We start from the raw sequence: 20950 nt of genomic DNA on the forward strand, positions 1-20950 counted from the left end.
CCTGGAGTCTTTCTTTGAATGGGCCTGGGGTGGGGCCCAAGAATGAGCAGAAGAACAGGTTTCCTGGTGAGGTTGATGCCGCTGGCCCAGGGATCCCACGTTGAGGACAGAGGGCTTTGAGGTTTTCATGCCTGATGAGGGCCAGGAACCCTTCCTGGTAGGCACTGAAGACCCGCAGAGTCACAGATCCCAGGAGAAATGTCGTCAGAGGGACACAGAGGCATCACGGAATTAAAGTGAAAATCGAGAAAGGAGCTGAGCATCTGTTTCATCACGTTCCTATGCTGTTTTACTAAAGAGGCTGTTCTGGCCCAGTCAGGGCACGCTATCATCAATCACCAACTACTTGTTGAACTATGTCCCGGGTCTTGACCTTGAAGGAGGGACGCGTTCCGGTTGAAAGCCGCCATGCCTGGTCGATCGCATCCCAGCCCTGAGCTGGCAGGGGCGAGTTTCCACCCGAGGGCCCCCGTCGTGGGATGTCGCCAGAGGAGTGGCCGTTTACAAGCTGGCTTCATGCAGAGGCTCCAGGAGCGCCCCTGCGGGTAGCAGTTCAGGGAAAAGTAGCAGCTTCAGCTGTCTCCGCTCCTCTAGAGGGCGCGGAAGCCCGAGTTCTCCAAGAACCGCCTGCAGAAGCTCAAGGACTGCTAGCTGTCCGCGCTGACGCTGCGCTCCGTGCGCGGCCCGGAGGATCTGGGCGCCCTGGATCACATGGTCAGGATGACCACGAGCCTCTAACAGCCCCGCCGTGGCCATCGCGTGCCAGACACTGTCCCCCGAGAGCACTCTGTGCGTGCGTAAGAGGCGGCTGGCGCTGCAGGAAATCCTGGCTCTGCAGGAAATTCTGGCGGCGCGGCGGGGGGTTGGGGGAGGGGGCGGGCGCAGGAGGCAGGGAAGCGGAGGGCGCAGAGCAGCCCAAGCGGCCCGGCCCAGCGGCCGCGGGCTCCCAGGAGGGCTCCGCAAGAGCCGGCCTCCCACCTGCCCCGCTACAGGGGTCCTGGGGCTCCGCTACCCCCGCCCCGCTGAAGGCCAGCCTCTGCCCCTGCAGGGCTTTCAGCGGAGCAGCTTGTGGCCGGCGTGGTGGTGCCCCAGGTCAGCCTCAGCATGGAGCCGGCGCCCACCTTCCAGTCCGGAGAGGTCGCGCGGAAGGGCAGCACAAAGGACAGCAGCCACCTGCGGATACCAAAGTGGCCTTACAAGGTGACCAAGGAGGAGAAACGGGAGGCGGAGGAGGCCTAGAAGAAGTGATAGGCCAAGGTGCAGGAAAAGCGCCCGCCGCCCTGTAAGAAGAGGACATGAGAGTCCGCGGATGCTTGACGTGGGGTTCGAGGGCAGGAGGAGGCCGCGGGGCTGGGCACCATGGCCCCACCCGGGACCACCGGGCCGCGTGCGTTTCCACGCTGTCTCTCTAGGATGCTCCCAGGAAGGGGCTGGGGGAGGAGCCACGTTGATTCGCCTGACACCAACCACCCTAGGAATCAGTACACCTAGCGGGCATGTGGCCTTAAAGACTCCCTTTAGAATACCTCAATGAAGATTTTTTTAAAGATCGATTTATTAGGCCGGGCGCGGTGGCTCACGCCTGTAATCCCAGCCCTCTGGGAGGCCGAGGCTGGCGGATGACCTGAGGTTGGGAGTTTGAGACTAGCCTGAACAAAATTGAGAAACCCTATCTCTACTAAAAATACAAAATTAGCCGAGAATGGTGGCACATGCCTGTAATCCCAGCTACTCCGGAGGCTGAGTCAGGAGAGTCGCTTGAACCCGGAGGAAGAAGTGGCAGTGAGCCAAGATCACGCCATTACACTCCAGCCTGGGCAACAAGAGGCAAACTCCGTCTCAATTAAAAAAAAAAAAAAATCAATTTATTGAAGGGTATTTTCTGTGTAATTTTGTATTTTTAATCGTCATCCGATTTGCTAAGTTTTACAAGTGATAGGGCCCTTGTATCCAAGGCAGTTTTAATACACTTGCCTGAAAACCTTTTATTTAAAATACTGTTTCTAGCAATAAATATTTATGTTACCTGTAGGAGTTTACACAGAAATCATGGGATTCTCTCCTTTTTGGCTGTTTGCTTTGGTCTTCTCATCGTGGGTGCACGTGCACACTGGATGTTCTTATTTATTAGGTTAAGTGAGGCCGGATATTTCTATTTGGTGGAGGTATTGACTCGTTCAGCCACTTAATCAAGTGAGACAGAGAGATCGGATTTTATTGTATCTTTTTAAAAAGTATCCATACAGTCATATATTGGGGGAAAACATTTATCATCAAATTATAAAACAATGCAGCGATAAGCATGTATAGCTTGCTAGAATTAAACCCATTTTAAGCAAGGAGTTTTAGATAAACTGGATACAAAATTTTTAACATATTAAAAATAGACATGAGAAAAACGTGTCATTTGATAAAATGGGGGAAATATAATAAATGATTACCAGAAATACAAAATTAAGCCTTATGTGCTCCTATGTAAATCGAATCCAGGCGTCCTTAAAATGTAAAAAAAGGATGCAGCAAAAGTAAGGAGCCCAGAATGATGCAAATTACAGGAATGGGGAGGAGGTGATATTTAGAACAAGCAAAGAGAATGCAATGGGAAGCAAACTTCTTTTAGGCATATTCTCCTGGAGTGGACCAGGCAGCCCTCTCTTCCAGACTCAGTTCCAAAGAGTCCATTATGTGGAGGTTTCTTTTATTTTTCCCTTGAGGACTGCCCTTGGTGTTTATTTCAACTTCATGCGGACCTCATGGAATTTCGAAGACGTGGGACCTTGGCATTGTGGCACCTTCCTGCCACACATACATAATTCACAGCATTACCAAGTCCCTATGAGCCCTACCCTCACCTCTGTCAGCCGAGGACCCAGCCAGGCAGTGCCACATCGTCTCCCAGGCACGCTTCTCCAAGCCACTTTCCCTGCTGCAAAAGTTCTCAAGGCACTGCTCTGGGCAGTGTCACACGGGAGAGATGGGGAGGTAAATACAGATCTTAAAATGTGATATTCTGTGAATCTCTTCACAGACTGTAAAACAAATGTATGTGGCACATATACACCATGGAATACTATGCAGCCATAGAAAAGGATGAGTTCTTGTCCTTTGCAGGGACATGGATGAAGCTGGAAACCATTATTCTCAGGAAGCTAACACAAGAATAGAAAAGTGAACACTGCATGTTCTCACTCATGAGTGGGAGTTGAACACTGAGAACACATGTACACAGCGAGGGGAACATCACACACCAGGGCCTGTTGGGGGGTGGGGGGCAGGGCAGGGATATCACTGGGATAAATACCTAATGTAGATGATGGGTTGATGGGTGCAGCAAACCACCATGGCACATGTATACCTATGTAACAAACCTGAACGTTCTACACATGTCCCCAGAACTTAAAGTATAATAATAAAAAAATGTTTATGTCTTAATGTTGATGTTAACTTACCATAAATTAAATTATGTGTGTGTGTATATATATACATATATATGCATTTGAAAAATTAGGCATAACATCAAATTCATTTATTTCAAGCTTCTTATTTTATACATTAAAATATTTTATATATGTATATAATTTTCTTCTGCCTGAAAAAATACTTAGTTTCTCTCTTTGATTGAAATGATTCCTGTATCTCATCCTGGTTAATTTTTAAGTTTCCTAACGATTACCTCCCAAAATATCATTCAATATTCTAACTTCTAGTATCAATTAATGGAGTTCACAATTTATCTAAATATATTTATCTATAATATAACATTTGTGTGTTTCAATTCTTCTTCTCATTGAGATTCATTAATTTATTGCAATTTCATCTTATCTTTGTTTTACAGAATTATTTTTTATGATGAGATCACAATTTATTTAGCAATTCTACTGTTGACTAGTATTTATTTTGTCTCCAATTTGGAGCTACAATAAAAATTGATGCAATGATCAACACTGTGTTTATCTTGAAATACACATAGGCAACCTGTGGAATCTATTTTAGAGTTAGAATATCTAGCCCATAAGGAATGCTCATAGTCAGTTTGCCAAGAAGTATTTCAGTTTACATCCCTCCAGCCATGAATAACTTTCACTGATTCTTTGTCTTTCACAACAACACAATATTATGTGTCTTTAAATTTTGCTAATTTTTATGGACGCCTGTAGTTCAACTTATGGATTAATTTTTATTATTCTGAGGACTAATACAAGTAATCCCTTTTACATATTTGTCCAGTTATTTATGCCTCCAATTTTATGAAGTGCCTGTTCAAATATTTTCCCAATTTTATATTGGGTTCATTTTCTTTTATTGATTACATTCATTAATCACATGTATTGTATTTTATTGCATATATGTTGGGTTAAATATTTTTCTCCACTCTTCCTTTGCATTTTAATTCTTGGGTGGTATATTTTGAAACGCAGAAGTCATCATTTTTGATATAAACTCACTAAATTTTCCTTCTTAATTGTTACATTTTTGTCTTGGTTAGGAAATCTTTCTCTGTGAGAATATTTTATTGTGTTCCCTTCACCTTCAGAATGTGAATCCATGTGGAAATGAACTGTGTATGGTTTGAGCTAGGGGTCCGTATTCAGTTATGTCCATTTGAATATTTAATTGATCCAGCATTGTCCTGATCACCTTGTAAATTTCACTGTAGAAAAACACTCTAATAATGTATGAGCATTTGTGTATATGAGATTTAGAAAGATCAGCACAGCATAGGAGGTCAAATAAGATGACCTCAAAGTATAGATTCATAAATAAAACACATGGATAAGTATGAAGAGACAGAAAATATTAGATGAAGAGGCAGAAAATATTGCCAGGTTACCATTGAGTCTTTTCCCTCCAAGTTTTTTCATGAAGCCCAAGATCCCTACTTTGTTCCTTTGATTTTAACTTTGTTTAGACAACTCTGTCATCTATTATTTCACTTTGTGACATTCAGAAATAATGAAAAACCAGAGAATATATTCTATTCCATACATCATGGGGAATGATTTTCCAAAAGCGATTAAACAAAGAACAAATACACGTGGTTTTAAAGTTTTCACCATATTTAATAGAAACACTATAAATGAGGTTTGATGACATTAGAATGCAACTAAAGACATTGAATATAACTTATTTGTCCTGTTTGATGAGGTGCAAAAAAGAGGGCTTTCTGTGACAAATGGGTTCCCACAGCATATAGACACACTTCTGACTTATCTCTCATCAGAAGTGACTACAGCAAAAGACAGGCCTGAGAGGAGGTGAGAAGGAGCAATTAGGGATGGTGTATATCAGGGAACTTTGATCAACATCAACAAAGGTCATGGTTCTACCTTCACAATCCAGGAATAATCCTACCTGACTGGTAGGTCTTGGAACATATTGCACCACAAGTGGGGAGGTGGTAAAGAGACTGCTGTGAGCGTCCTCCTTAACACATCCAAGAAGAAAGAGTCCCTCCTCTCCATCTATCTTATCATTCTGTCTCTTCTCTTTCCAATAATTGTTACAGACACCAAAAGCCCAATTCCAAGAGTCCCCCACATGAACCTCCCAATAATATTTGCCAGATGTGAAAGTCTTAGCACCCCATACAAGAAAACATTCAGATTTTGCAGTGATGTGGGGATCATCCTGAGGGTCACATCCAACATTCATGCTTCTCAAATCTCCATACAGGAAGATATGACTATTGGCTCTTTCAGGCTGCAGAGTAAAATCAACTGCAAAAATAACAAAAAATATATAGATATATGTAAATAATAGAAATTAGATTTCTTGAGGGAAAATTTGTTCTACCAAGAAATTTGAAGTTACAAGGACAGGAGAATTTTGATTACAACATTTAATCAAGTATAAGGATGATTAATATTCTCTATAGGAAAAACAACATCCTAAAAACAGACATTGAAAATGTATTGAAAACTCAAAAATTGAGAGTTGAATATAAAACCAGCCTGTTTTAATCCAATTTCCAATGTAAAAGTGAAATGTTATATGCCCCGAATGCCCTTCAGCTATCAAGGTCATTATTAAAATATTTCTTGTTCTTAAATACTAGTGATATACTTTTGACAAGAATGGGAAGATTTTAGTTTATTCAAGCACTGCTCTAGATAACTGGATAAAAGTCCATATGTTCAAATTATAAGTGGTAACTTAAGGCAGATTTTTGCAAAATATTTCACCAGTCACTCTGTGGACTTCCCTGCTAGCCCTAGATTGAAACTGAATTTTAGATTTTACATGTAGGTCTTCATGTTGTAACTGAACTGAAATTATCATTTCTATTTTTACTTTCTATTTACAAAATAATTTCTTCTTTCTTTTTACATAGCAAGTCAAATTTTTACATTGTATCAATAATACACATTTATTGTAAGAAGATACAAATACTCCAACAAACTGCTGTGAACTCTATTCCCCAAAAAACTGTTTTTTAACAATGCAAGTGAAATACAGTAAAGAAATGTAAAATTTTTATGTAACTTTGGATTATTAAGCTTCCTTCTGAGCATTGTTCCATTTATTCAATTTTTTATTTCTTATGTCATTCCATTTACCCAAAATATAGCTCTATCCATGTGAGCCCAGAACATATTTGTTTTTCACTATGTTTTACTCTTCATGTTATAAATTGGACTATAAATAGAAACACAGATAAAATAGGGTTGCATAGTCATATCGCTCACTTCCTTCTGAAATGAAATAACGATTTGATGAAGGGTAAAATATTACCCCCATGATTCTAACAAGAAGTGATACACTGTGGGAATTCTGCCAATGGGCTGACACTCACCTCTGAATCCATTGAGCCTGTCCAGCAGTCCAGTGATGGGCCCTGCACTGAGCTCTGGATTCGCAGGCTCGGGCACTTGCAGCAGCAGGGACTCATACCTGCAAGGAGAAAGATGCAGTTACCACATCTACAGCCAAAAGGTACATAAAAATCAACTACTTTTATTGAAAAGACATTTCATGAGACTCCCTTTAACCCACACATTTGCTAATTCCAAAATTATCATTTTCTGTTTCAGATTCATTCTTATTCACAGTTCCTGATTTTCAAGCATGATAGAAAAATCTGTCTGAGTGAGAATTCATTTGGGTCTTTCTTCTTATTGCTCCAAATTAGTAAGGATCATTAATCCTAAGACCAAGAGAATATTCAAAAATAAAATTCTGGGTTCCAGACTTCACCAGAATTTCCTGATATCACCATCTGGAAAGGTGGGTTTATTTTTAAGACTGCTGCATCTGTTGCTTCCTTCTCAAGGCCAGGGTGTTGAAATATGCTCCAGGCAGGGAGATCTGCCTTTTATATCTGAGGTTCTCTGGAGGCCTACACAGTTCAAACATTCCAAATAGTTCGTCTCATCTGTTTTTCAGAATTATATATTTAAATATGAACTAGAAATCATCAACACTTTTCACTGCTAAAATACTTTCCTTTTTCTCCCTGGCTTCCCCTGGTTGACTTTGTAGCCATGTAGTAAATGTAACATTTTCTCTTTCAAATATGCAGGTTTTTGAGCAATAAAAAGGAAATTAGGAATAGAGATGCTCACATTCTTACTCTTCTTTCACCGATTTTTTGTTTTCTTTCTTTTTTATTTTTATTTTTATATTTTGTCTGTTTTTTGGTTTTGCAGGACTTTCATTGAACTGCCTAATAAAATCACTGAGTATAGCAACAAAATAGAAGACAACATGGGGTGGGGGATGGAGAAAGTACAACCAGCACAAGGTAACATCAATATCTGAATCAATTATGCCTTCAGTGTCAAAGTTCCTGCTTGGTATTTGTGGAAACTGATAGAGCAGCTCCTAAAATCTTGGTATGCACTCACCTGTGTAATATGTCTTCAAAAGCCTGTAAGATAAAAAAGAAAAAGAAAGGCTTAGTGCTTTCCACATGATGCAATTTCCACTAAGTTCACTGTGAGATTTGGAGGCAGTTTCTGAAGATATTATTTTCCTACAATTTTCCCTCCTGGAAAGCATTTTTTGTTTCTTTTCTCATGAAAATCCCAGTCTGTCATATGTCATGAATTAATGTTCTGATAAAGTCTCAGTCTTGAAGACATTCTCTTTCCAAGTGAAGGAAGAGGAGGCCCCCAGAGTCTGTGCTCTGCTGTAACCATAAAGAAGCTACTCAGTCATCTTCCCTAAGCCCTGTTACCAAAATGAGTGGATCTCAAAATAATATTAATGTGATCCTAGTTTCGCCAACTTCTCCATCATGCCGTGTCTCCAAATTAACCTAAGTGCAAATGAATCACTTCTCATTTTATCCACTTTCAAAAATCCTAAATATATCATTGACTTTTGATGGGAAATATTTCTTGGGGCTGTTACCTTGGTCATTCCACAAAGTTTTGTTGCTGGTGGATAAAGTAGGAGGGACCTTCGGTTGGTAGAATCCATAGGAGAGGCTATAACCTCCCAACTGAGTAGCATTAGTTATAGAAACGTGTTTTTAGAAGCAAATCATGGAAGTAAAGTGGGGTTGGATTTCAGGAGAGAGGAAAAACACCCATGTATGTGAAAGTTCTACATCCTGATACCCCATGGTCAGCCCGTACCTGGAGTAGCTCCACATCTGCTTTATGGCACATTTCCTTCAGATCCTCATACATTCCTCTTAAAAGCTCCCTCGAATGTTCCATTCTGGCTTTGCTTTCATTGAGTTGCTGAAAAATGTCCTCGCCCTCCTTTTGCAGCCTCTCCAAGTGATGTTGCTCTTCTTCATGGAGAAATGCAGGCATCCTCTGATATTCAGCTCTGATTGCTTCTCTCCTTAAACTCACATAATCCTGCAGTGACAATAGTCAAAATAGAAATGTTGTATCCATCTTCTCTTGAAGTTCACTGATTCCTCTTAGCATTCTGAACATCCAATATTTCCACAACATTTTATTCCTCTCCTTTTTTCTGCATTAATATCAACATAGGTGTTTCTGCCCAGTTATGTTTACTTGATTAATGATAAAATGTTTTCTAAGATAGTTATATAAAAATGGATTTCTCTCTTCCAACACACATTTATAGAAAGAAAACACAGTTCTTGCTTAAGAATTAAACTATCGAGCAATATTGGCTAGATAGGAAACCATTCTTTCTCTTTTGGAGAATTGGGGCAATTTATGTAAACCCATTATATGAGAAATTATGCAATGACCACAGACTAGCATTGTCAACTCAATGCATTTCACCCAGCACCACATAGTCTAATTAGGTTTCATTTATTCTCATCCAAACTCACCCTAATCTGCAACATGGATTTCTTTGTGGTTCCTCAACCCCCCAAATAAATGGAAATGAAATATTACTGCACATGCTGTTTCCTATATCTAGAATTATTTTCATATATATACATATTTCTCATATATGTACTCATATATATATTTCTCATATATAGCTATATATGGATATATGAGGAATATCTATGTGTATCTGTGTGTGTATATATATTCCTCACATATATCCAAATATATATATATATATATACACACACCCACAGCCAGATACACATATATATTCCTACATTTATGAGGAAGGGGAAGGCAAACAGGAGGATATATGTATTTCTTATTGATCGATATTTTGTTTCAGTGTGAATTTTTCAATGAGCCTTTTTTCTGACCACACTAATTAAAACCCAAACCCTCATCCCCAGTCCCTAACCTCTGTGCTCCTTTTCTACTTTCCTGCTTGATTGTTCTCCAAATACACTACTACCCTCTAACACATCATGTACTTCACATATCTGCATGGTGACCATTTGCTTCTTTCATTTCAATTGCAAGATTTGTATGTTTTCTTTCTTCTTAAAAACCACTTAATTTTCTAGGTTGATATTTGACATATACTAGGCATTCATAAAATATTTTTCAATGAATTTATATTAGAATGAATTAATGAATTAATATTAGATATCATACCCTCAAGATAAACAGCCACAAAGACAAAATCATTTCTAGAATTCTTCTCAAGTCCCTAAAGTTCTCCTTATGTTACATACTAGTTCCCATATTTCTCGCATATTTGTGTCTTCATCAAGACACGAGTCTACATTTCTTACCACTTTTTCCATTACTTGTTATGACTTATTCAATATTAATTAGTTCTGATACTTAATTTCATGCTTCCTCTAAATTTGCACTCTTGCTCCTTCTGCCTGATATTTAACTCACATTTCAAATATATTTGCCCACCTGGATTCAAATTCATGCTGACTCAGCCTTAGAAAGTTCACCTGAAATTTCCATGTCTGCCAAATAACGCTTGTGCCCAGAAGTTATCCAGGCAGCCCAATGGGAACGCTGTGAAATGGCCCAGTTTCTTGTATTTGCTGGTGTATTGCTATAGGTTTGTATGGAGACAGATGAGCATGCTTGGGTAACATCTCTGGTCTGGTTAGAAATCCTACCAAAGAGTCACATTATCTTATATAAAAAATTAGGGTATTTTTTCTCAAGTGTTTTTTCCTTTTTTATTGAATTCCAGAAATATTATGGATTGAGATCAAGTTCCTATTTTAAGAGTCACCCATTTGTTCACCATAAGTTACTGAAGAAGGTAGAGTAACATGGTACTAACCTTCCAGCATCTGGTTCTGGTGGTTTCCATGTTCAGGTTTCTGTGATTTTCACAAGCTTTTTCCCATAAAGACTGCATTTTCTTCAGGAGCTTCTCCTGCAAAAGAGCCATGAATTGAAGCACAAGTGAAGACACTAAAGTATCATTCACTCTCTAATATACGAAGGACCCCAAATGAGAGACAAATTGGTCCATAGAAAATAGTTTGCTTTGTTTCTCCAAATGTTTGTCAAATCTGAGAGGCGTGAAGCCAAGGAAGCTCATAACAGACATGCTTAAAGGGACACAGAGATGGCATCATCCAATCTCCAAAGAAACAGACTTACAAGAATTTCCTGTGTCCTTTATAGAAATGGATGTTCAGAGGCATCACTTACCCGGTGTTCCTCAGCAGCCCACTCAATGGGACAGTGTTTGTGGTCTCGGTGCTCCTGAGAGTTGGAGCACAGCAAACAGAGCAGACTCTTGTCCACTTCACAGAACATCTTCTTTATCTCTCTGTGAGTCCCACATATCTGCTCCTCAGAGCTAAGGAATTGCCTGAGACTGGCTTTTCTGGCAATGGAAGCCATCTTATTCAAGCGAATGTTAGTTTTCAGGTTTCTCTGCCGTGTTGTCTTCTTGCATTTAGAGCACTGAGCAAGAACCGTGATGTCTTGCCAATTGAGGTAGAAACAGGGCCTGCAAAAGCTGTGCCCACAGTCTATGGTGACTGGGTCTATGAAGTAGTTCATGCAGATGGGGCAGGTGAGTTCCCTCTGGAAGACTTGCACGATTCCAGAATTCATGTTTCTGAGGAAGAAAGAGCAGCATGTCATTTTGGGGTCTGGTTTGGTGAAAATCTCTGAACATGTGGTGATATGTGATAGCTATATTTTCTTCTCAACAGTGCTCATTAAAGCAGAACAAACTATTTCCTCTGTAATAAAACTGAAAAATTTATACACAAAGAGAGTCTTCAAGCTTTATAGCAGACACCACTGACTAGATGACTCACAACCTCTTCTGCTCCTAGTTCCTGGCCATAACATGATGCAAATCTGTTCAATAACCTATTCCCTGGGATTGATACGAAACTTGGGTTTAGTCTTAAGTGGTCTAGATTAAATCATGTTTTTCCCTATTCCTCTTTCAAGTAACTACTGAATGACTATGGGAGAGGAGTAGAAAACCTACACTGGATAAGAAAACACGAGAAGATGGTCAGAGGGCTCTATGGCATATTTTCAGAAAGAGGGACCCAGAAGCCTGGCTCTTTAAAACAAAAGCAACCCCAAAACAAACCAACAAACCAGATAAACAAAAAGACAACAACTAAAGTAGTCTATGTTCACTAGGACAGAAAATAAATAATGAAAGATATTGGATTTATTTTTCTTGTGGCTTAAATTAACTTCTTCCTTGGGCTACTCAAACTGTGAACTCACATATTGTCAGTTTTTTTAAAACTGAAATATGTATAATTATATTACTATGGCATTATTATTAATTTTAGGTGTTGACTTGACTGGATTAAGTAATATATGGAGAATTGGTGAAGCATTATTTCTGGGGGAGTCTGTGAAGGTGTTTCCAGGGAGACATGTGAGTTGGTGATCTGAGTGGGGAACAGCAGCCCTCAATGTGGGTGGACACCATCCAATCAGCTGGGAGCTCAGACTGAAAAAAAGGGCAGAGAGAAGGCCATTTGCTTTCTCCCTCTCCTAAAGCTGATTCTAACTCAGCCAGGATACTGGTATCTCCAGGACACCAGCTTAATGACAGCCTATGTTCAACTTCTCAGACTCCATAATCAAGGGAACAAATTCTTGTAATAGACTTCCTGCCCTGTGCAGTTATGTGTTGAGTGAGGACAGATATATGGTCTGAGGAATGCATTAGGCAGTTTTTTAATTGTTCGAACATTGTAGATTATACGTGCACAAACCTAGATGGTATAGCCTACATATAGTATAGCCTGTTGTTCCTAGGCTACAAACATGGGCAGCATGTCATGTATGGTATACGAGAGGGAATTTTAACACAATGGTAAGTATTTTTTTTGTGTGTGTATATATATATATAAAAGTATCTTTTAATTATTTTGTATACATATGTATATATACACACACAATTTATATGTATTTATAGTTATAGTTATGTATACATCCTATGGTTCTGTCTCTCTGGAGAACCCTGGCTCATACAAACTATAATCTTTGCTTTGGCAGTTTGAAGTCGTTTACCTTACTCTCTCTTATGGAGCAGTGTTAAATTTAAGTGCCAAAAGTGAAAATTTAAGAATTGCAAATATTTAGGCTGGGCGCGGTGGCTCATTCCTGTAATGCCAGCACTTTGGGAGGCTGAGGAGGGTGGATCATCTGAGGTCAGGAGTTCGAGACCAGTCTGACTAACATGCTGAAACCCCGTCTCTACTAAAAACACAAAATTTAGCCCAGTATAGTGGTGGGCGCCTGTAATCCCCACTACTCGGGAGGCTGAGACAGTAGAATCGCTTGAACTCAGGTGGTGGAGGTTGTGGTGAGCCAAGTTCGTGCCTTTGCACTCCAGCCTGGGCGACAGAGCAAGACTCCATCTCCAAAAAAAAAAAAAAAAAAAAAAAAGCAAATATTTTTCAGAAGTCATCTGAGCCATTTCCAGGAAGTTTTCATAGTTTCATCTGACATAAGCCTCGATCAAAATGACAACTAGTATCATGTATCAAATTATGCCTTACACATTTATCCACTCAACAACTGTATTTTGATTTCTAAGCTAGGATATTTTGGAGAGCCTTCTTGTTTCCTTTAGTATCACCAGTTTCATCTCATCGTTGCTTTAGTAATTTAAAATCATGTCTAAAAGCTTAAGGTTATGAAAGCACAACATTTATAATATTCAATAATTCTCTCTTTTTACTTAATTCAATGTACCAATATTAGTACATGCAGTACACACACATATATGTTTTAATGTGAATTCCATGTATTCATTATATATACAAATCTATTGTAGCAAACACTAGACATCTAAAATTTTACAAAAATGTACTGAACACTTCTGGAATATACAAAATAACAACAATTAATACCTCATGTCGTAAAATGAATAGTAATATTAGGAGTTACAAATAATATCATTAAGTAGATTTAAGACAGGTAGATATTTTAATCACTGTAATTTACTATTTCATAATAAGTTGCACTCACCCCTCTAAGCTCTAAGAATGCTTCCTGCAGTGATTTTTCCAAAAAAAACTTATTTTAAGTACTCCCAAGATCAGGAGCTCATTCCCTGCAGAGCTGACTTTCTGAGGCCACCTGAATGCAGGTAACTCTAAGTGCTGTCCTCCTCTGGAGCAAAATGAGCTTCTCTCTTCTACATCCTTTTATATGAATCTTTGGAGACCACACCCACCTCTTTAGTGGTATTTAGCATATTAAGAAAGGTGGAGACATAGTTGATTAGGTTTATGCAATATTTAGCACACACCTTTTCATCACTGATTAAATTAGCATCACACTATCATTGTAAAAACCACTGCTTGAATGAGGCATACCTATCATCAATCTTATCAGGGTAAACATATGCTAGAAATTAACTAAGATTGATTAATACTGTTTCCTGAGTTTCTTCGAAGGCACAGGCTTTCCTCTAAGGGCACATTAATTCATTTGTTTATTTATTCTAGAGAAAGGTTTTCCTGGTGTGCAGTGGTACAATCTTAGCTCACTGCAGCCTTGAATTCCAGGGCTCAAGTAATCCTCTCACTTTAGCTTTCAAATAAGGACTAGAGTTTTATGCCATTGCACATAGCTAATTTTTTATTGATTTATTTTTCTTAAAGACAGGATATGGCTATGTTGCCCAGTCTAGTCTCTAATTCCTGCCTTCAAATTATCCTCTGACTTCAGCCTCCCAAAATGATGGTAATACAGGGTGAGCCACATCACCCAGTCATAAAGCCTCCTTTATCTACATGGTATTCTCAGAGTAGGCCAAAGGGAACTAAAATTTCCATTTTTGTTTTTTAGCACTCTATGAGTATTCATTAATTAATCAAATAATCCCACATAATAATTTAGCATCTTATCAAATTTTCAAAAGTTTTGCCAATCTCATGGGTAAAACACGAGTTATTCTTTTAACTACTTTCCTCCACATAGTGCATAATATCCTAGAATGGCTAGAAAAGTACTATGAGTATTGATTTTCGGATTATAAATATCTATTAGGATGTAGGCAAATTCATGAATGCAGAATCCAGATGATGGGGAAAGACTATGTATGCTTTTTTCTATTCCAAAGTTTGTTTTGTGATATGAAACTCCAAAAGAAGGAAAAGATTCCAGAAGGGGACACCCAAATATCTTCTCACAGCGGAATTATTTGCTAGTACCTCACAAGATTTATGGTCAAGACTGACGGAACTGTGAAAACATATCTATCAGCCATATATCAGTCAAGTTTCAAAGACAAAAGCAGAACCCTTAAGATATATGTACACTTAGGGAGATTCATATATGGATTTAGTACATGGAATTAGTTTACTCAATTGGGGGGCTGATGAAGGAAGTATAAGGTCTCTGGTACAGTCAATCAGGAAAAAACAATCTGCTGTTTGGATCCCAATGGTCCTGGAATAAAGCTTTCAGTAGGGATCAACTGGAACAATAGAGATCCTTCACACTTTAGTCTTGTCCAAGGAATGTCTAAGTCTTCCTTCAGAGGACTTTCACTGGTAAAGTCAGACTTACTGGGGTAGACTTCCTAGTCCTAGAATTAGAACATTTATTTACATCTGAAAACTGCTTTCCCAGCAGGGCCTAGGTTAATATTTCATTGAATAAGAAGGAGGTGTGTGTATGCTACAAAATGGTTGCTGCTGTCATTTCCCTCCTTGTAGTTAAAGCTCACCCACTTGCCACATTGAACAAATCATTACGAGGTTATATGGCATAAATTTAAGAAAGAGAAAACTAGGATTCCTTGTTCCTAAGTTTACTGTGAAGACCACCAACAGAATGAAGCCCCTGGTATACATTCTGTAACTCAATAGATTGAGGTAATCCAAGTGTCCACACAGAGGTGAGATCGGCCCCGGGTGCATGGAGGGTACTGGGGGCTCAGCCCTGCACTCAAGAGTGGGAAGCCTTTGAGACCTTAGTTCATGGACTGGACCCTGCAGATATTCTCTGCTGAGATTCAGGGGCTCCCTGGTGGGGCTCTGGTATTCCATCACAAGGTCTGATGACTATGTGTATCAGAAAGTGTTGGGGCAAGGAGAGAAAGGAAAAAGGGTAGCTTCTAGTTTAACTTCAACAACTTTTTGCACCACATAATTTACTCATCCCAACAGTCAACTTTAGGCAGATGAAGTCTAGAGCCTTGGAAATCAGGAGCTCTCAATCTAGACCTACTTCTGTCTACTGTGGCCTTATTAATGAAACAACTTATTTTCCTACATGAGTCTCAAACCATGAAACAAATATGAGAATGTAAGACCCTTTAGAGTTGACATTTTGTAGGTTCTAAAAGTCCAAGCTAGAAGCGGGATTAGAGATGGGTATGGGCATTAGAGATGTGTGTATGGGCAAGAACAATATATGATGTGGACAAAGAGCACTCTAACCAATTTTGAACACTTCCTCATTTCCCACTGCATCCCCTTTCAATACAAAAGGCTCTTTTTTGGACCTGAGAGTCTGTTTCCATTCTAGCATCTGAAACCTTCCTCTACAACAAAGATTTCTATTGATTTACCATTCTATTTTTGAGAACTGTAAGAGACTCTCTCCCTCATCTGGGTTTCATAATTCATTATAAAATTTTCATACAGGAGTTGGGGATCTATTTCTGCTTTCTCAATATGCATAGAAAACTGAATTTATTTTATTTTGGAAATGTTAATTTTTTAATGAAAATTCAATTACAGCAAATTATTCAAAATTCAACAGTTATAATTCCATTGAAATTGTAATTGCTACTTTATTTTATTTGCTCACATGGAGAAACCTGTGCACAATTTTATCCATGCTAATAAAAATGCATTAATTTAATAATAAATTATATTTTGCTTTGTGGCCTCTGAATGTCCAAGACTATATTTAAACCTCTTAAATTTCTTTCTTTGAAAACCCCATTTATTAGATATTCTTCTGGAAACCCCAGTCATTTTCTCTTCAAACCCCTTATTTATTTCTGTTAAGATAATAAATATATTAGAACAATGTACTCCATGGGCTATGATGTACCACATACTTTGCTATCTCCCTACCCACACCTTCCATAATCCCAACAGAAAATGTCGAATATGTATCCCATTGTCCCAACTTCATACATAAGCACATAAAGGATAAGCAATCTCTTTTCTATCCTGTTTCCTGTATGGGAGGGAGTCAGGAATCAGTCCCATGTCACCAACTCCATAAATCCTCAAATATTTCAATGTATTGCCTTATCTAGAACCACAGAAACATGTGGGATATCTTTTGTGTTTGTCTATCTGATTTTCAGCCTACATTTTGAGGTTTATTTATCTCATGAATAAAGCATTCAGTTGTTGAACATTTTAACATGAGAGAAGCCTGTAAAAATCAGAATCAAATAACACAACAATTCAACATGTCTTCCTTTATGCTACCATAGCTTTTATGTCACAAGTGTTATGCCTTTAAATGTAAGAATGTATTAAATTTATTATTATAAAATAAATCAGAATCAAATAGATTATATTCCTTAAGGAAATAATGAAGGCAGCAATTGCAAACAGTACCATAGATGTTCGATTTGAAAGACTTTTTTTTCTTTTCTTATTTATTTTCTTAGAGACATGGTCTGGCTGTGTCACCCAGGCTATAGTGCAGTGGGTGGTTCCTAGCTCACAACAGCCTCAACTTCCTGGGGTCAAGCCATCCTCCATCTCTGCCTCCTGAGTAGAAAGAACAACTGGCAGGAACTACCATTCTGTTTTTTTGTTTTTGTTTTTGTTTTTGTTTATTTTTATTTATTTCTATTTTTTGTAGAGACATGGCCTTCCTATGCCACCCAGGCTGGTCTCCAACTCCTAGATTCAAAACATCTTCCTGCCTTTACCTCCCAAAGCAGTGGGATTACAGCTATAATCCAACATTTCCGGCCTCAAAACATTTTCATAGCAGATTTAACAGAACATTTTCTTCTATGCTAATGTCTAAATTCAGTAGGCAGAAGATTAATATCCTTTACTCTTCCCATATCTGACTTAGTACCCCTTTCTTACACAGCCTACTGCTAAATTTGAATGCTTGTTTTCAATTTAACAGTTATGTTTCATAGCACAGAATAGTGAAATGAGTAATGTGAAGTAGAGTTCCCATCTTATTTCCTAGCCCCTGCCGATCTAACCGTAGATATTCTAAAATGGCTCATGATCTTACCTGTTTCCCTCCATTGGATTCCAGGTAATGAACTAATGAGTGTTGGGTTTAAAAAGTTTCAGGAATAGAGCAGAAAGTAAGACTAGCGCCTCTTATGGTTCTACCTACTCTAGAACCACTATTTTCACAGGAACTCTTATCGCAATGCTAGGCTCACACTGATTTCTCATCTGAACATGCTTGGAAATAAATATGTTAGCTCTTTCCCCTGATTTTAATTAAAACAAAATAAATCCCCACTCTACAGAAGCAGCCACCAAATATTTCCTTACACAAGCAACCACACCTATAGTTCTCATAATAGGTGCTCTCTTCAATAACCTGTTCTGTGGGCAATGAGCAATAATAAACATTATTAATCAGTTTTCTTCCTTAATAATGATAATCGCCCTAGTAATAAAACTGAAATGGCTCCTTTCACTTTTGAGTCCCAGAAGTAACTCAAGGAACCTCCCTAATGTCTGGTATACTTCTCCTCACATGACAAAAACTAGCCCCTCTCTCAAATACGTTTCAAATTTCTCCATCGATAAACACGAATATCCACGTATCTATCACATTCCTATCCATTATAGTGGGTGAGTGGTTGAGGAGGACTTAAACACAACTACAAAAAATTCTAGCATACTCCTCAGTTACTCACATAGGTTGAATAATTCCACTGTCAATTTATAATCCAAACATTACTATTCCAAACTTGATTATTTACTTTAACAATTACCGCATTTCTAGCACTCAACATGAATATAAGCACCACAAACTTGTCACTATCTTATGCCTGAAATAAATTAACATGATTAACACCCATGAGCCCACTAATCCTAGTATCCCTAGGAGATTTACCTCCATTAACAGGTTTTCGACTTAAAGGACTAATTATTCAAGAATTTACAAAAGACAATAGTCTTATTGCCCAAACCATTATTGCTGTTATAACTCTGCTCAACCTATACTTTTATATATGCCTAATTTATTCCATCTCAGTGACAATATTCCCCACATTGAATAACAAGAAAATAAAATGACAGTTCAAAAAAACAAAACCAATATTACTCCTCCCCCCACTTACCTTTTTCTCTGTCCTCCTCTTACCCATCTCTCCATTAATACTAAATATGATTTAGAAATTTAGGTTAAGTATGACCAAGAGCCTTCAAAACCCTTAGTAAGTAAATTACACTTAATTTCTGTAACAGATCTAAGTAAGGACTGCAAGACTCTATTTTGCATCAGTTGAATGCAAATCAACCACTTTAATAAGCCAAACCCTTACTAGATTGGTAGAATTCAAACCCATGAAAATGTAGTTACCAGCTAAACACCTTAATCAACTGGCTTCAATCTATTTCTCCCATCGGGGGGAAAAGGCGGGAGCAGTCCAGGCAGGATTGAAACTGCTCCTTTGAGTTTGCAATTCAACATGAGAAATCACCTCAGGGCTGGTAAAAAGAGGTCTTGACTTGTGTCTTTAGATTTACAGTCTAAGCTTACTCAGCCATTTTACAACCCCCCCCCCAACACACACACACACACACACACACACATATGTTCGTCAATCATTGTTTTCAACTAACCACAAGGATATGGGAACATGATATCTACTATTCGGTGCATGAGCAGCGATAGTGGGCACTGCCTTAAGCCTTCTAATTGGAACAGAATTAGGCCAACCAGGAACTCTGCTAGGAGATGATCCTTTATTGTTACCACCCACGCATTCATTATAATCTTCTTTACAGTTACACCAATTGTAATTGGAGGCTTTGGCAACTGACTAGTCCCTCCAATAATTAGTGCACCCGATATGGCACTTCACTGGAAAAATAATATAAGCTTCCGACTTCTCCCACCCTCCTTCTTACTCCTACTTGCATCCTCAACAGTAGAAGCCGGCGCTGGAAAAGCTGAGCAGTTTATCTCCCTTTAGCAGGTAGCCTGACACATGCAGGGGCCTCTGTGGATCTTACCATCTTCTCACTCCACTTGGCAGGTAGGTTTTTCTTCTATTTGAGGGGCCATGAACTTTATTACCACAATTCTTAACATAAAACCCCCAGCCATATCCCAGTACCAAACACCCCTCTTTGTCTGAAGAGTTCTCGTTACAGCAGTCCTTCTCCTCCTTTCTCTCCCAGTCCTAGCCGCCAGCATTACCATACTATTAACTGACCGTAACCTTATCACTACATGTTTGACCCCGCTGGCAGGGGTGGCCCTATCTTATATCTTACATGAACATTTATTCTGATTCTTTGGTCACCCTGAAGTCTATATCCTTATCCTTCCAGGCTTCGGGACAATCTCCCATATTGTAACGTATTATTCTGGAATAAAAGGAGCCCTTTGGGTATCTGGGCATAGTATGAGCAATAATATCAGTTAGCTTCCTAGAGTTTATTGTATGGGCCCATCATATATTTACAGTAGGAATACACGTAGACGCATGAGCATGTTTCACCTCCGCCACTGTAATTATTGCTATCTCTACTGCCATTAAAAGTCGTTAGCTAATTAGCTACACTGCAAGGAGGTAACATCAAATGATCTCCCACAATATTCTGAGCCCTGGGATTCATTTTCTTTTTCACAGTAGGAGGTCTAACCAGCGTTGTGCTAGCTAACTCATCACTAGATTTTGTGTGACATGATACATATTACTTTGTAGCCCATTTCCACTACGTCCTATCAATAGGAGCAGTATTTGCCATCATAGGAGGCTTTGTCCACTGATTCTCCTTATTTTCAGGTTACAGACTTAATGGAGCCTATGCTGAAATCCACTTCACCATTATATTTATAGGTATAAATTTAACCTTCTTCCCACAGTACTTCCTTGTCCTATCTGGTATACCTGGATGTTATTCTGATTATCCTCATGTGATCACCACATGAAATATTATCTCATCTGTAGGCTCATTTATTTCAATCACAGCAGTTATATTAACAATCTTTATAAT

General features: G+C 38.9%; 2 protein-coding genes across 2 annotated transcripts; one reads left to right on the forward strand and one right to left on the reverse strand.

Moving 5' to 3' along the window:
* The first annotated feature begins 394 nt into the window (after nt 1–394).
* On the forward strand, nt 395–3942 carry LOC135967098 (ankyrin repeat domain-containing protein 33B-like). The gene is made up of 2 exons (XM_065528844.1): nt 395–789; nt 1049–3942. Exons 1-2 carry the CDS (start codon nt 480–482, stop codon nt 1237–1239), a joined length of 501 nt encoding a protein of 166 aa, XP_065384916.1. The 5' UTR covers nt 395–479; the 3' UTR covers nt 1240–3942.
* On the reverse strand, nt 1554–11613 carry LOC135967097 (tripartite motif-containing protein 51). Its single transcript, XM_065528843.2, has 6 exons — nt 10974–11613; nt 10597–10692; nt 8580–8810; nt 7845–7867; nt 6794–6891; nt 1554–5717 (listed from the first exon to the last, which is right to left on the reverse strand). The coding sequence occupies exons 1-6, from the start codon at nt 11412–11414 to the stop codon at nt 5218–5220; spliced, it is 1389 nt and encodes a 462-aa protein (XP_065384915.1). The 5' UTR covers nt 11415–11613; the 3' UTR covers nt 1554–5217.
* Between the last annotated feature and the right edge of the window lie 9337 nt (nt 11614–20950).

This window comes from Macaca fascicularis, chromosome 14, assembly GCF_037993035.2.
Source record: "Macaca fascicularis isolate 582-1 chromosome 14, T2T-MFA8v1.1".
Lineage (NCBI taxonomy): Eukaryota > Metazoa > Chordata > Mammalia > Primates > Cercopithecidae > Macaca > Macaca fascicularis.

What these genes read in the sequence shown, in the direction of transcription:
- LOC135967098 (XM_065528844.1), top strand. Translation starts at nt 480, where the DNA reads ATGTCGCCAGAGGAGTGGCCGTTTACAAGCTGGCTTCATGCAGAGGCT. An exon ending in CTGTCCCCCGAGAGCACTCT is followed by an intron (nt 790 to 1,048) that starts GTGCGTGCGTAA and finishes CTGCCCCTGCAG; the next exon opens with GGCTTTCAGCGGAGCAGCTT.
- LOC135967097 (XM_065528843.2), bottom strand. Translation starts at nt 11,414, where the DNA reads ATGACATGCTGCTCTTTCTTCCTCAGAAACATGAATTCTGGAATCGTG. An exon ending in CAGATGTGGAGCTACTCCAG is followed by an intron (nt 7,868 to 8,579) that starts GTACGGGCTGAC and finishes TTTATCTTACAG; the next exon opens with GCTTTTGAAGACATATTACA. An exon ending in TTTGAAGACATATTACACAG is followed by an intron (nt 6,892 to 7,844) that starts GTGAGTGCATAC and finishes TTCTCCTTGCAG; the next exon opens with GTATGAGTCCCTGCTGCTGC.